Here is a 15,507-nt window from a genome sequence, read left to right as displayed (position 1 = left end):
CATCCACTCGCTCCAAATGTTTGTCTAGTTCTGCCTTGAATCTATTTAAGCTATCAACTTCTACAATGACAGATGGGAGTTTGTTCCCGCAATTAACCACCCACTGACTAAAGGCAAACTCCTGCACATCTATCCTACAACTGTCTTTCCTCAAATGCCCTCTCGGGTGATTATTCTGAACAAGAGGAAGAATCCCATCAGCACTGAGAATGCTCAAACCATTCAAAGCTTTATACACTTCAATCAGATCACCTCGCAGGTGCCTAGTCTCCAGACACTGTAATTTGCAAAACTTAAGCCTTTCTTCATAAGTGCAACCCTTTGTTCCATTCACTAATCTTGTTGACCTTCTCTGTACTCGTTCCAACAGCTCTACATCCTTTTTAAAATGAGGCCTCCAGACCTGTATACAGTACTCCAGGTGTAACTTGACCATTGCCTTATACAAGGGGATAATCACCTCTTTACCCCTGCTAGAAAAATTCCTGTATATCATTGACAAGACACCATGTCTGCACTGCTCAGAAAACTTCATGACAAGACACCATGTTTGCACTGCTCAGAAAACTTCATATCTACCTGCACAATTAACCCCAGGTTCTTTTCACTCTCTACCACTGTTGGTGTAGTACCATACAGTTGATATGTTACTCTGGGGTTACTGCTTCCCATATGCAATATTTTACATTTGTCAATGTTAAACTTCAGTTGCCACCTCTCAGCCCACCTGCTCAACTTTTCTAGATCCTGTTGCAGCAGAGTACTGTCATTAACAACCCTGCCAACCTTCATATCGTCTGCAAACTTGGACATTAAGCCTGATATACCATCATCAATATCATTAATAAATACAGAAAACAACAATGGACCTAACACTGAACCCTGGGGAACTCCACTAATAACATTAGTCCAAGAAGAGTAGTGTCCATTGATTACCACTCTGTCTTCTCCCACTCAATGGTCCCTTTATCCATAGTAGCAATTTGACTCCAGTGCCACACTGCTCCAATTTCTGTAGCAGTATTCCATGTGCAACAGTATCAAAAGCCTTTCTAAGATCCAAATATATGATATCAAAATTATTCTTTGCATCCAGTTCCTTTGTGACCATATCATTATGTTGGCATAAAACTTATTTTCATTTCTGAATCCCAATTCTGATTTTCTTTGAATCACTATAAGTTTGTTCCATAGAAGATATATTACTTCTTGTGTGCAATTCTGTGAGTTTTGTTAATTTAATTATTTTTCTTACAAAAGATTGCAGTCTTGTCTTTTATCCTGGTTTCCAACATTCATAATCATGAAAAACAGTCTATAAATAACACAATTAAATAGCATTATACACCAAACACAATTTAAAGCTTCATGTAATGACCAAATGAAGCAGCGTTATTTTAGTTTACTTCCCATTTTGATATTAGTACATGAACTCTAATAAGTAAGAAGGAAACAAAAGGAGGAAACTGTAGAAGCATCATGAACTGAGATTTATTTTGTAACACTTAATGTTGTAGAGATAGGCATAAACTAGATTTACTTTTTTGTAGCTGATCTCTAGTACTGCAACAATCTTCATATCTTAGAAGCAAGACTCAATATGACATGCACTTTGCCTTGAAGTCTGTTAAATTAATTTTACAAGTAATTAATTTGTAAATAATTATATTCTTGTAAATATACCATTGTTGTTTTTTTGGTATATCAAAACTTATGTAATTACTGCCTGCTTTGGTCTAGTATTAAACAGGTATATATTTCTTTGCACATGTCGAGAGCACCAACAAGATTAAATTTGACAATACATAAGAAACACAGTTTGAAGTAAATAGTTATACCAGACCACACATGCACATACACTTTTCAGATTTGTGGTAAGTAGTCCATTTTATTCATTCAGACACAAACACACAGACTTCAACTACTTTTACTTTTTTAATGTCTTCAGTCAACCAAAGTTATGCCCCTTTATTACAAAATATTTGTTCATACTCACCAGTTGGTGCTAATTGTTTACAATATAATGACCAACCAAGAAGAACACGAGGATGACCAGTACACAGTTGCCACATAAACCTTATTAGACCCGACAAAATAAACTTCACCACTAAATGGCAAATTACTACTGTCAACGGGAAGTGAAAATTCTGAAAAAATATGAAATAATTAAAAAAAATAGTGGCACGGTGATTAATCAATTAAAATTTGTTCTTTCAATTAATTTTAAAACTGAAATACATTTTCCCCTACATAATTGAACATAAAGCCAGTCATTAGTTCTACTTTTTCAGTAAAGCCATACTGATATTTAAATATTAATTTTCACATTTATAAACAACTAAAAAAGTATAAGCAAACATTTCATCTATAGTCAATATGTAATAACTAGTAATCTCTGTGTAAAGTATAAAATGTTCCTATCTAATATGCATACTGAAGAGCCAGAGAGAAATAGTTTAGGATTGAAAATGGTAACCACTTGGAGATTACAATACAATTTACACAAGAAGATTTAGAATTGTGGTGCAACTATGGGTATAAAAATTTAAGTTAACAACCCCATACAAAACAATTAGGATCATATATAGCAATCTGTTTTTAAGATCTTATTCCTGTGACAAGAAATAATAAACACAATAAATTAAAAGTTTTTATTTAAAGTTTTGGAATCGTTCAAATTGTTTCTTCTCTTACAGCAGAGAAGAGTTTTACTAGGAAGGAACAAGTTGAATATGCAAGCTTTTAGGATTTTGTAATTTATTAATATTTTCTGCCATAAGAATAAGATCTGCAAAACAGATTGGAATGTACAGTCTTAACTGTTTTATATCCTGTCTAAATAATCTAAATTGTCATCATATCTACAGTAATATTGTTATCATATCTACAGCACAAAAATTCTACATCTTCATGTATAAATTTTACTTCTAGATCAGCTAAGCAGTTAATTTTTTTGTAGCATTAAATATTTTTTGATACTTTGTTGCCTACATAGTGGACATAAAGCATCCTTTATACTAGTAAAGTGTTTCATTGCTATCAGAGAAAAGCCATAAACCTCTTACTATTATTTTGTCATATTAGTTAGATTTTGTTTTACTATAAGCTGTTCTACTGATGACAAGTATTTTTTGCAGACAGAAATTTGTTCTATCACAGAATGCCATTCTTCAAAGACGTGCTTGAAAGCCATTTTTAAAAAGGGCTTGTCATAACTGCATCTGACACTGTTTATCTTCAGCAGCATAAACACAGAGAGAAAATTACTCTGTCAGCTCCAACAATTACTGGCAAGCCAACATATTGCTAAATAATTTGTATGAATCTTTAAACCACAATTTATGTGATTTAAAGAATTGTGATTTAACTGTCATTCTTCTCTCTACTCAACTACAATGATTTTCCAGTGCTACATGTGCACACACGCTAGTAGCACTAAAATTTGCTCTCTCTAGATGGAAAAGAAAGCACGAGCTTTTGAAACTACTAAATTAAAAAAATAAATAAATAAATAAAAAAAATAGTAACAATATCAAATGTAATTCAGCATTCCAAAGCTGATGAGCCTGTTGACTTGTCAGGCATCATTCTCTTCAGGCAACAACTTATTATTAAAGATTCTACTGAAATCTATGAATTTTTAAAAAATGCAATTGTCCACCATTTCATGATAAAGACTGGCAAAGGTGGTTAATCACTGGAATTAGGGTATGCTATTGCAACTACATGATCACAGAATGGTAAGATGCACATTTGATATAGATGTAAGATAAGAAAGGAAAAAAAACTGACTCGAGTAAATAATACAAAGGTCTTTGAGATAACAGAAGAGGAGAAAAAGCAGTATGTACTGGAATTTAAGAACAAGTTTGAGCTTCTGCAGACTGTTCAGGACCAAGATATCAACAAGGAATATTAAAACTTTCTGAAAGTGATAGAGCCCAAGAAACCTATAGGTAAAAAGAAATCCAAAGAAGAAAAAAAATCAGTCAAGAAACACTTGTCATGATGGACCGAAGACGACAAGTGAAGAGCAAGAAAAACACTGACAGGGAGAAAATCGAGTATACTGAGTTATGCAAAGCCATTAGAAAGAGACTCAGAGAGGACATAAGAAAATTTAACACAAGAAAAGTAGAACAAGCATTAAGGGAAAAAAAAAAGGATTTAAATCAGCAGTCATGAGCAGTAATACAGAAAGACAAATGATACTGAAACTGAAGAATAGCGATGGTGTACTTATGAATAGCAGAGAAGGCATAATTCAAATAGCAGAAGACTACCATAAAGAGTTATACAAGGAGCGAGGTAATGATGCCAGCAGTGGGAAAGATGGATCGCAAATTAGTAACACATACAACATACCTGATATCCTTCCTGATGAGACAGAACATGCATTGAAGAAAATGAAGTATCAGAAAGCTCTGGGGGAAGATGAAGTTACTGTAGAGTTGTTAAAATTGGGAGGAAGAGACATGACACAAAAACTGGCAAGACTCTTCACAAAATACATTAGAAAAGGTGTAGCACCTAAGGAGTGGAATAATGCAATCATAGTTTTGCTGCATAAGAAAGGAGATAAATCAGAAATTGGAAATTATAGACCAATTAGCCTGTTATCCCACATCTACAAGTTGTTCACAAGGGTCATTACTAACATATTAGAAAGAATACTTGACGAGAATCAACCGAAAGAGCAAGCTAGCGTTAGGACAGGATTCTCAACTATGGATCACCTTCACATAATATCACAGCTAATGGAGAAAGCAAATGAATATAAAACACCATTATGCCTGGCATTTGTGGATTATGAAAAGGCATTTGACTCCATACAGCACAAGGCAATGTTTCAGGCACTGCAAAGACAAGGCATAGATACCCCATATATTATGATTTTGAAGAAAATATATGAGAATGCTACTTCGTTTATTAGACTAGACAAAGATGGTAGGAAATTTAAATCGAGAAAGGAGTTCGACAAGGAGATAATATCTCCGAAGCTGTTTACTGCTGCCCTTGAGGAAGCTTTCAGAAGATTAGACTGGTCGCAGAAAGGAGTCAATGTGAACGGAGAGTACCTAAACCATTTACGATTTGCAGATGACATTGTGGTCATAAGCCACGATCCCAAAGAATTAGAGGAAAATCTTAATCAGTTATGCACAGTTAGTAAGGATTTTGGACTAAAGATGAATATGGCTAAAACAAAAGTAATGATGAACAAGTATGCCACGGAAAGGGAAATAATGATTGAAAGAGCAGTAATTGAAAAGGTGGAGTCATATACTTATCTGGGACAAGTTATTAGCTGTAATAATGATAAATGGCTGGAAATCAAGAGAAGAATAAATTTTGGATGGATAGCATTCAGGAAATATAGTCACATACTGAGGAGCAATATCCCAATTTGTCTGAAACGTAAAATAATGAACTAATATATACTCCCCACCATGACTTATGGAAGTGAAACTTGGGCACTCACCAAAAGAATGGAAGAGAAGCTGAGAACTACACAGCAAAGAATGGAGCGAATTATATTGGAAATCAGACTGTTAGTTAAGAAGAGAAAAACATGGATTAGGCAGCAAACTCAAGTAAAGGACATCAAAACTAAAGAACTAAAATGGTCTTGGGCAGGACACATAGCTCAAAGACATGATGACAGATGGACTAAGAAAATAACAGAATGGTACCCAAGAGGAGCTAAGAGAAAACCTGGTAGACAACAACGGAGATGGACAGATGAAATTCATGAGTTTGTGGATAGTAAATGGATGGCCATTGCACAAAACAGAAGGAACTGGAAAGTTGCTGGAGGGGACTTTATTCTGCAGTGGACTGAAAATGGCTGATGATGATTGCAACTACATGTAGAGAAATTTGGAAGATGGGCTGAGAAGTGGTAACTGAAGTTTAACATTGATAAATGCAAATTACTGTACTTGGGTACTATAAACACACCCCCCCCCCTCACAATCACCTACTCAATGCTTCTAATAATTTCTTTAGTTCCTTCTAAATTTATTTAAACTACTCACTTCTACACCTCCACATGGACGTTTGCTCTAATGATCAACTACCTACTGGCTGAAAGCCAATTTCTACACATCTCTTCTTTAACTATCCTTCTTAAATTTAAATTTATGCCCCCTCAAGTGTGATGTCTGTGCAAGAGAAAGAATGCCATCAGAATTTAGCCTACTCAATTCATTCAGAGCCTTAAACAATTTGATCATACCACCTTGCAGGTGCCTAGTTTCCAGATGCTTCAATTTGTAGAACTAAAGCCTTTCTTGGTAACAGTAGCCTTTTATTACCCTCATTAATCATGCTGCCTTCTTTGCACCCATTTCAATGGATGATCCACATCCTTCCTAAAATGGGGCTTCCAGACTTATGCAGTACTCAAGATGTGGCATAACCATTGCCTTATACAATGGGATAATCACTTCCTTATCCTGGAAAAATTCCTGTATATCACTGCCAAAATCCCATGAGTTGTCCTAGCAGCCTTTCTGGACTGTTCAGAGAACTTAGTTTGACTGCACAATTATACCCAGAACTTTCTTGTTCTCCACTACCTTCAGTGTATATGTTATTCTGGGATTACTGCTACCCATATGCAGTACCTTGCATTTGTCAATGTTAAACTTCAATTGCCACTTCTCAGACTATCTGCCTAATTTTTATGATCTCATTGTGATAGCATATCCTGATTACTGTCATTAATCACTTTGTATCACCTGCAAACTTAGACATTGAGCCTGATACACTTTTGTCAATATCATTAATAAATATTGAAAACAACAAGCCCAGCACTGAATCCTGAGGGACTCTACTAATAACATTAGTCCAAGAAGAGCAGTGCCCATTGATAACCACTCTTTCTGTTCTCCCATGTTACCAACCCTTTATCTATTTCAGTGGATAACATATAGAACCTTCACATTGGCAGGCAAGCAAGCAACAGAGTGATGGGAAATTTTTGCTACCCATTGGTTTAAATTAAACCATTCACAATGCCAGCTAGTGATAAAGCTGCAGAGCGATGTCACTTTGAAGCTGATTCTGTTTTAAAATACAAGTGATTCTAGAGCAAGAAATATATTGCACACATGCACTGGACTTCACTGCCTTGTTCAAGTGTTAAACATCTTGCTCTTGTGAAATATGCCAAAATTGAACAAAGAAATTTTAATAAGCAAGGTGTAGTCTTGTCCTGTACTTTCGAGAGATGAAGTTAATTTTAGGAGAAAAGACATTACAGATACATTCTGGATTGAAGTGACAAGATATCTGTAACATCCTTTCTCCTAAAATTAACTTCATCTTCCTTGGCCTTTTCATATGTTTTTCCCATATAGAAATTACCATAAATCTATAGTTACAATTAGGATCAGTGAACTCACATAACAACGATATTCTTATTATTACACACATAAGAGATTGTAGTAATTAATTGTAGTAAAAAAAGGAGCAGGAATAAAAGGCCCAGCTCTAAATATTAAGTAGTTGGCTGACATAAACTCAAAAAAACACTTTTTAGATGCTTCTGCTTTTATGCATAAAGTACCTATATGTCTTTTCCTTTTTATCAGTAACAACTCTACTCCTAGTTGAGAGATTATCGTGAAATTTTATTTTTTGGATCACTTAGAAATATTTGTGGAGTCATTCCAAATTTCACTAAAACCAAACCAATATGAACTTGTCAGTTCTTTTACATAAACTTTCGAGTTATCTCATAAATAAATCAGAGTATTTCCAATACTCAGATATTATTTGATAAGGAAAAATTCAGATCATCACTTTCAGCATATGTTCTGTTAGTCCCAGACAAGGTTTAAAAACAGTCAAATGTGCAAAATTTCAAACGTGTGCAAGTGCATATATTTCTGCATACTGCGTATATAAATAGTTTAAAAAATTTTTAAATATGTATATTAGACAATAAATTGCATACTCTAGTGGCTTTGACAATACCATTTTTAAAACTGAATGTCGATAAATTGTGCTTTCGCTCGCTCACTTAGCAATGTAAAATGCTTATTGCTTGTCAATGTGAAAGTACTCTAACATGAACTTCTGAGTAGTACAGTCAGGCTGCTAGGACAGCTCTTGGGGCTCTGTTCAAGGATATAAGAAAAATTTATGGGCAGGGAAGAGGTGTTATCCCATTTTATATGGCAATGGTTAGGCTGCATCTTGAACACTGCATACATGTCTGAAAGCCTCATTTTAGAAAGGATGTGGATCTGTTGGAATGAGCATGAAGGGAAGATTAGTAGAGATCAGGGGGAGAAAAGGGTACTCTTACCAAGAAAGACTTCAGAGTCCTACAAATTGTAGCATGTGGAAATTAGGCACCTGTGAGGAGACCTGACTGAAGCGTTTAAGGCTTTCAATAGATTGAGTAAACTAAATGTTGATGCCGTTCCTCTTTCTTGGATGATGCATATAAGATGACATAAATTTAAACTGAAAATGGATGGTTGCAAAAGAGATGTGCAAAAATTTGCTTTTAGCCAGAGAGTAATTAATTGTAAGAACAAACCCCGATCTGGTATTGTGAAAGTTGGTATTTTGAAGAAATATAAAGAAGGATTAGACAAATTACATTTGTTGGCATCAATTTCCTCCCTAAAATAATTTCAACAGATTTGCATATGTTCAAAAACTCAGATGTGCTTAAAAATTTCTCGTCAATCTCAGTTTTCAAATATCGTAGGTTAATGCCCAAAAACAAAGACCTGTTGTTGGTTTAATCATCTTTTCCATCTATTTTATCTATTTATTTTTTTTTCTAGAACATTCAGGAGATTTCTAGGACATTCGTGAGCGTTCCACAACATTTGAGAATGTTCTAGAATATTGTTATGTGCGGAAGAATGGTCAGGATTTTCTGGAAGGTTCTAGAACTTCCGATGGAGTTCTCTGAAAACATTGAGAGCTTTCTAGAAACTTCTCAATTGGTATATACACAAGTGGGTTCTGCACCTAGCAAGCATTTTCGTAATCCAAAAAGTGTGTGTTTCAGAGAGTGAGTGGTGAACAAAGCGAACAGGTGTTTTAGTAAATTTGTATTGGTAAACAAGTGTCATGAGCATTAGTGTAAATCGTAAACTGTTAAAATTAGAAATAAAAATCTACAATTTCTTAATTGTGTTCTTATGTGTGCATACCTCAACTGTACATGAAATATGTAGAGTTTTTGCCAAAATAAGCTCAATAGCTTTTGCTATATTTGCAGAGAAGTGGTATTAAAATTGCAGTAAAAGCCTATATGTGAGGTCAGAGATCAAGATAAAGTATGGGCCCCAAGGATTTCCTGTAGCTCATGTTCAAGGATATTAATAGGCTGGCTTTGAGGTAGTCATAGATCAATGCCTTTTGCTGTTCTGGTGATATGGCAAGAATCTTGAGACCACATAAATGATTATTACTTTTGCATGACCAATATTTCTGGTTTTCTGGGAAATCCAAAATCGGATTTCCCGGTAGTATCCCAACATACCTTCTGCTCTAAGGCCGGTTCCTGATGATGACACAATGCCAGTTCCAAAGCCACCAGAAACTTATGGACTTGCCTCTGATTCAGGATCGTAAAAAGTGTCTCCAAAAGATGGAGAACCAAGAACAAGTAGAGGTCCAGACTTTTGAACTCTTGATACTGCAAAGGCACATCTAATCACTTAGGCAGAATTGAACAATTTGGTCAGAGATTTGGACCTCTCCAAAAGCAAGGCTTAATTGCTAGGATCATGGCTTGAGCAGCGGAATCTTCTTGAAAAGGGTGTCAAGGTGTCTTTTTATAGGAAGAGAGACAATCTAACATAAAGCCTATTGCTCCATGGATGGTACTTTGGTTTATTGTAACAATATCCAGGAATTAATGAAAGAGTTACATCTGGAGCACATCCCCAAGCAGTGGAGGCTTTTCACTGATACATCCAAGGATCAGTTTGAAAGCAGTTTTACTCCATAATGGAAATAAGTATCCATATATACCATTAGCCCATGCAGTTCACATGAAGGAAATGAAAGAGAACCTACAGGTTCTTTTGCAAAAAATATGCTACCAAGAATACAAATGGAATAAAAGTGATAGCTTTGCTGATTGGGTTGCGAGGTGGATAAACTGAATACAGTGCTTTTTATGCAAATGGGACAGCCAAGCGAAGGATTGCCACTATGAAGTAAAAAAAATGGCCAGACCATTCAGAAACTAAACCAGGACCAAAAAATGTAGCGCATCCTCCTTTGACGGATAAGCCAAAAATCTATTTAACTCTATTGCACATCATCAAGCTAGGTTTGATAAAAATATTTGTGAAAGCGATGGACAAAAAAGAATGATTTTCCTGTTTGAGGCAAACGTTTCCTTGAATCAGTGAAGCCAAGATAAAAGAGGGAAATTTTGTGGATCCTCAAATCAAACTGCTTTTCCAAGATGAGAAATTCACTAAAAAATTAACAGAAATAAGAGGAAGGCATTCAAAAATGTCTGCTGGAACATTTTAGGAAATGAGAAATCACAAAATTACAATGAAATTGTGGATGAGCTAATTTTAGCAGAGTTGGGATGCAACATATGATTAAAACTTCATTTCCCACATTCACATACACTTTTTTCCTGAAAACTTGGGAGCAGTCTCTGATGAACACTGAAAATTTCACCAAGATATTTCTCAACTGGAAAAAAATACCAGGGAAAATGGAGTCCAAATATGTTGGCAGACTACTGTTGGAACTGTGTACAGGAGACACCAATGAATGATTATAAAAGACAAAAAAAACAACAAAATAAGTTCTTTGTTATCAGATAAACATTTTTGTAAACAGAATAAGGTTAATAAATCCATTATTCAATATTTAGTACTGCAGGTAACATTTTCTTAAAGTATATGAAATCTTTTTTACTAGAAACTTAGTTTTTGGCTTTAATCCTTTCTCCCTTAAAATCAGTTGGTGTTACAGCAATATGGTTGCCATATTTGAATTCAGCAATGTCAATCTACAAAAAATCACAGTGAATTTTAACATGGCGGAAAAAGGTTTTTTTTTTTTACCGACCAGTGTTATCAAGAGAGAAAAATGACGTGGGTAGACTCTCTCTCTCTTCCCTAGCTGATGCTGGATAAGCTTGCTTTCTTGCATCACTTGCTACTGCTAATATCTAAAACTTCACTATTTAGAAGTAGAAATGCAGTAGTAGTAGTAGAGGCATGTGATACAAGAAAGCAAAGTCATGTAGCACAGCAAAAAAAAAAAACAACACATTTCACACATCCATTCCCTCTAAAAGTTTATCCAGTTCCACCTTGAATTTATGTAAGCTATCAACTTCCACAATGACAGATGGAAATTTGTTCCAGCAATCAACTACCCGCTGGCTAAAGGAAAATTTACACACATCCATTCTACAACTGTCTTTCCTCAATTTGAATTTATGCCCCCTCAGGTTTCAATCTGAGCAAGAGGAAGAATCTCATCAAAATTGAGCCTGCTCAACCCATTCAAGGCTTTACACCTCAATCAGATCACCTCGCAAGTGCCTAGTCTCCAGACCTTGCAATTTGCAGAACTTAAAGCCTTTCTCGGTAAGAGGACCCCCTTCGTTCCCCTCACCAATCTTGTAGCCCTTCTCTGTACTCACTCAAGCAAATATACATCCTAAAATGAGGCCTCCAGACCTGTACGCAATACTCAAGGCATGGCCTGACCATTGCATTATACAAAGGGATAATCACCTTTTCCATGCTAGCAAAATTTCTGTGTATCATTGACAACATCCCATGACCTGCTCTGGCAGCCTATCTGCACTTCTCAAAAAACTTCATATCTGACAGCGCAATTACTCCCTGGTCATTTTCATTTTTTACCACCCTAGGTGTAGTACCACACAGTTGGTACGTTTCTCTGGGGTTACTTCTACCCATATGCAGTACTTTGCGTTTGTCAATGTTAAACTTCAGTTGTCACTTCTCAGCCCATCTGCCCAAATTTTCTAGATCCTGTTGCAGTAGCACACTACCATTACTGTCATTAACAACCCTTAGTATCATCTGAAAACTTGGATATTAAGCCCGATATACCTTCATCAATATCACTGATAAATATACAAAACAACTGTGGGCCCAACACTAGGTGACTCCACTAATAACATTAGTCCACGAAGAGCCATGTCCATTGATTACCACTCTGTCTTCTCCCACTCAACCACCCTTTTATCCATTGTAGCAATTTGCCCTTAATACCATACTGCTCCAGTTTGTACAGTAGTCATCCATGTGCAACAGTATTAAAAGTTTTCCTGAAATCCAAGTATATGACATCAAAATTATTTTTTGAATCCAGTTTCTTTGTAACAACATCATAGTATCCAATCAAATTTGTCAGACAAGACTTTCCCTTAACCAACCCATGCTGTGTCTGAATTATTACTGCAGTCTTGTCTAGATGATCCTGCAATGCATCTTTAACCAGTGACTCCATTATTTTCCCCAAACCAAAGTTAAACTAAATGTTCTTGTAATTACTCATGTCACCCTTAGATCCCTCTTTGTGAATTGGGGATACATTTGCACATCTCCAGTCCATGGGGACTTCCCCTGAGGCCAAGGATATTCTCATAATTATGGTCAAGGGTTTGCTTACTTCTTTTGCCATCACCTTCACTATAACCAGATAGATCCCATCCTTCCAGGTGCCTTTCTTATGTTTAACTTCAACAATTTCTCCTCCACTTTGCTCTTAGTTATTACAAAATCATTCAGCTCCCTGTTAGAGTTTAATAAGCTTCTGTCCTCCACTTCCCTACAGAATTCCTCATGTGTGAATATATATTCAAAATACTCATTTAGTTTGTCAGCTATCTGATCAGGATCATCAACAGTCGAACTATCAATATCAAGTGCACCAATCTGATTTGTTCCCTTCCTTGTAGAGTTTATATAAGTAAAGAAGTCCTTGATGTTTTTCTTAGCATCCTTTGCCAAGACATTTCTCATAATCTGCCTTTGCCTGCCTAATCTCCTTTGTGACTTGACTACAGATAGCTTATATCTACCATAGACTTCTGTCGCCTGATAATTTATATACATCCCATGAACTTTATATACATCCCATTTTCTTCTCTGTCACGAGTCATTAGTTCATCTGACATCTATTTAGGCCTAAACCTTGAACAGTATTTCTTATTAGGTATGAAAAGCCTAGTAGCCTTCAAGATTAAGTCCCTGAAGGCTTCCCATTTAGAATTCACCGTTGGTAACATCATCAGTTGATCCCACTGTATAGAATTTAAAAACTGTCTGAGACCACTGTAGTCACCTTTACGAAAGCAAAACCCCTTCCCCCTGATGGTAGTAATATCTTTAAGTAAATCCCACATCAGTACACTGTGATCACTCTCACCTAGTGGTTCCTTTATCTGCAAATTCTTAATGCATGAATAACCACTGTTGATAACCAGATAAAGAGTATCTCTCTCTCTGGTTGCCTCTCAAACATGCTGCTGTAGAAAACAATCATCCAATAAAACCACAAAAATTTTGCTAGTGTGTGAGTGACCAATCCACAAGTTCCAGTCAATATCTGGGAAGTTAAAATTCCTCATTATTACACATGCTAATTTACTGGCCCATTCTATTTCTCTGTACAACTGTTTGTTGTACTCATTAGACTAATTAGGCCCACAACACACTCCTGCTCTCATTTTTGCTTTACCGGTGTTTATGTCACACCAAACTGACTCAACACTGCACTTCCTTAGATTTTATGTGTATTACTTGTTAATATGGAAAAGAGTGCAAGCTGTCTAGGGAACAGTCCAAAAATCTCGTTTTCATCTTGTTACCTGCCTATCCAACTATACTTAATACATTCACTGCTTCTATATGTGAGGGTGTGTTCAGTGTGCCATGATTTCAGAAAGTTGAGAAGTAACTCCTTTAATATTCTCCTAAAAATAAATAATGGTTGAAAAGTAATGTCTGGAATTCATAGCTAAATGTGAACATTATTTTTTGGGGAAAGCTATAAATCAGAACAAACTTCAAAAGCTTATTTCATGTACATAAACTAATCTCAACAGTGCAGAGTTCAATCAGCATAAAGTGTAATGTGTTTAGGGTCAAATGGCACCAGGGGTTTTCCCCATCTCCACATTGTTTTCATTATGGGTGAACCAGTTCGCTGGGAAATGCCAGAGATTTAAAAGTGTATGGATATTGTATATGTATAGTGTCGTGTTGTGTCCCGTTGTTCACCTGGTCGTTTAGCCACTGGACCCCTACTGAGGCCCAACGTTGCCCCACTTTCGCTCCGTGGAGGCAGACCAGGAAACACCAGTAGACTAAGATTTACTCTGGCAGGTCCTGCTGCTTAATTTTCTGAGATTTTGGCGGCTAGCACCTAAAAAACACAAAGAGAGAGAGAGAAAAAATAAAAAATATATATATATATATTTTTTTTTTTTTTTTGGTAAATTCGATGAGGAATAATGCTAAATTTCTGAAAGGCTGAGTGTATGGGCGAAAAACGTAATTTGGAGACGACTAAACCAATTCCGACGTGTAGGGCATTCGCTTGTGTATGTGCAGGTAGAGTGGGTGGGGAGACAAGTCTGGGGGCGAAAAGACAGAAGCACGGAGTCGAGAGAGGAGGCGACCCCAAGTCACAGTGGGGCATGCCCATGCCCCACCAGAAGGGAAAGTAGGAACAGCGAGGAGGGGGGAGACAGGAAGACTGTCTTCCCCCCCCCCCCCCCCCCGTGGATAGGGGTATTAAAGATGAAGGAGTCTAGGGCACCCTCTTCAAGTCGGCAAATGCCGTTTGGCAGCTGCATTGCATTAAGTCTCTTTTCTTCAGTGTCGAGTCGATTTCAGTCCAGTCGCTCATGGGGTAAGCCCTGTCCTTGTGTTTTTCACTTTCTTGTCTCAAGGTTTTTCTCTGTAGTAACTCCATTGGATGGTATTTTATAGTCTTCTACAGTTTAACTTGTGGTGGTCTTTCGTCAGACATGATTTATGGTAATTAGCAGTTTTCTCCTCTTGAAGAGATCCTGTGCATATTGAGAAAGTGCCCTGTATTCCTCTTCTGTGTCAATGAAGTGGGATTCCAGTCCTTTCGGATGGTAGTGTATCTTTGTGATCAGGATGCCTCTGAGATCTTCGTATTCTGGGTAGTCGTAAACCATGTGGTTCCAGTTCTCGACTTCCCACACATGCATTTGGGGTCCTCAACAAGGCCGAACCCAAGCAGCTTCTCCTTAAAGGGGCCATGACCAGTAAGCAGCGAAGTCAAGTGCTTCCCCGGAAAGTACCAGGCCAGTTGCTTGGGATATATTTTGCTGAGGTCGGGAAGAATTTTCGTGTGATTTTTCCTTTTGTTGTATCAGTCCATCTTTGTTGCCACTCTGGGAGTAGGTAGGCCTGTAATCAGTCTTTTTCTGTTTTTGTATTACTTGCTGGGTCAATTATGAAATCCTGGAAGGTGGCAGTGACC

General features: G+C 36.7%; 1 protein-coding gene across 6 annotated transcripts in view; it reads right to left on the bottom strand.

Annotated features, from left to right (window-relative positions):
• LOC150082840 (solute carrier family 35 member H1) overlaps positions 1 to 15,507 on the bottom strand; it is a 146,805-nt gene that overhangs the window by 109,918 nt on the left and 21,380 nt on the right. For all 6 annotated transcript variants that reach the window (XM_090376857.1, XM_090376858.1, XM_090376859.1 and 3 more), the window contains exon 3: positions 1,997 to 2,147. In XM_090376857.1, coding sequence (XP_090232983.1) covers positions 1,997 to 2,147 — 151 coding nt within the window. The remainder of the gene's footprint in view (positions 1 to 1,996; positions 2,148 to 15,507) is intronic.

This window comes from Mastigoproctus giganteus, chromosome 7, assembly GCF_048544385.1.
Source record: "Mastigoproctus giganteus isolate SK-2022 chromosome 7, ASM4854438v1, whole genome shotgun sequence".
In the NCBI taxonomy this organism is placed as follows: Eukaryota; Metazoa; Arthropoda; class Arachnida; order Uropygi; family Thelyphonidae; genus Mastigoproctus; species Mastigoproctus giganteus.
Note: the sequence above shows the minus strand (reverse complement) of the source record. Positions and strands in the feature narration are given on the sequence as shown.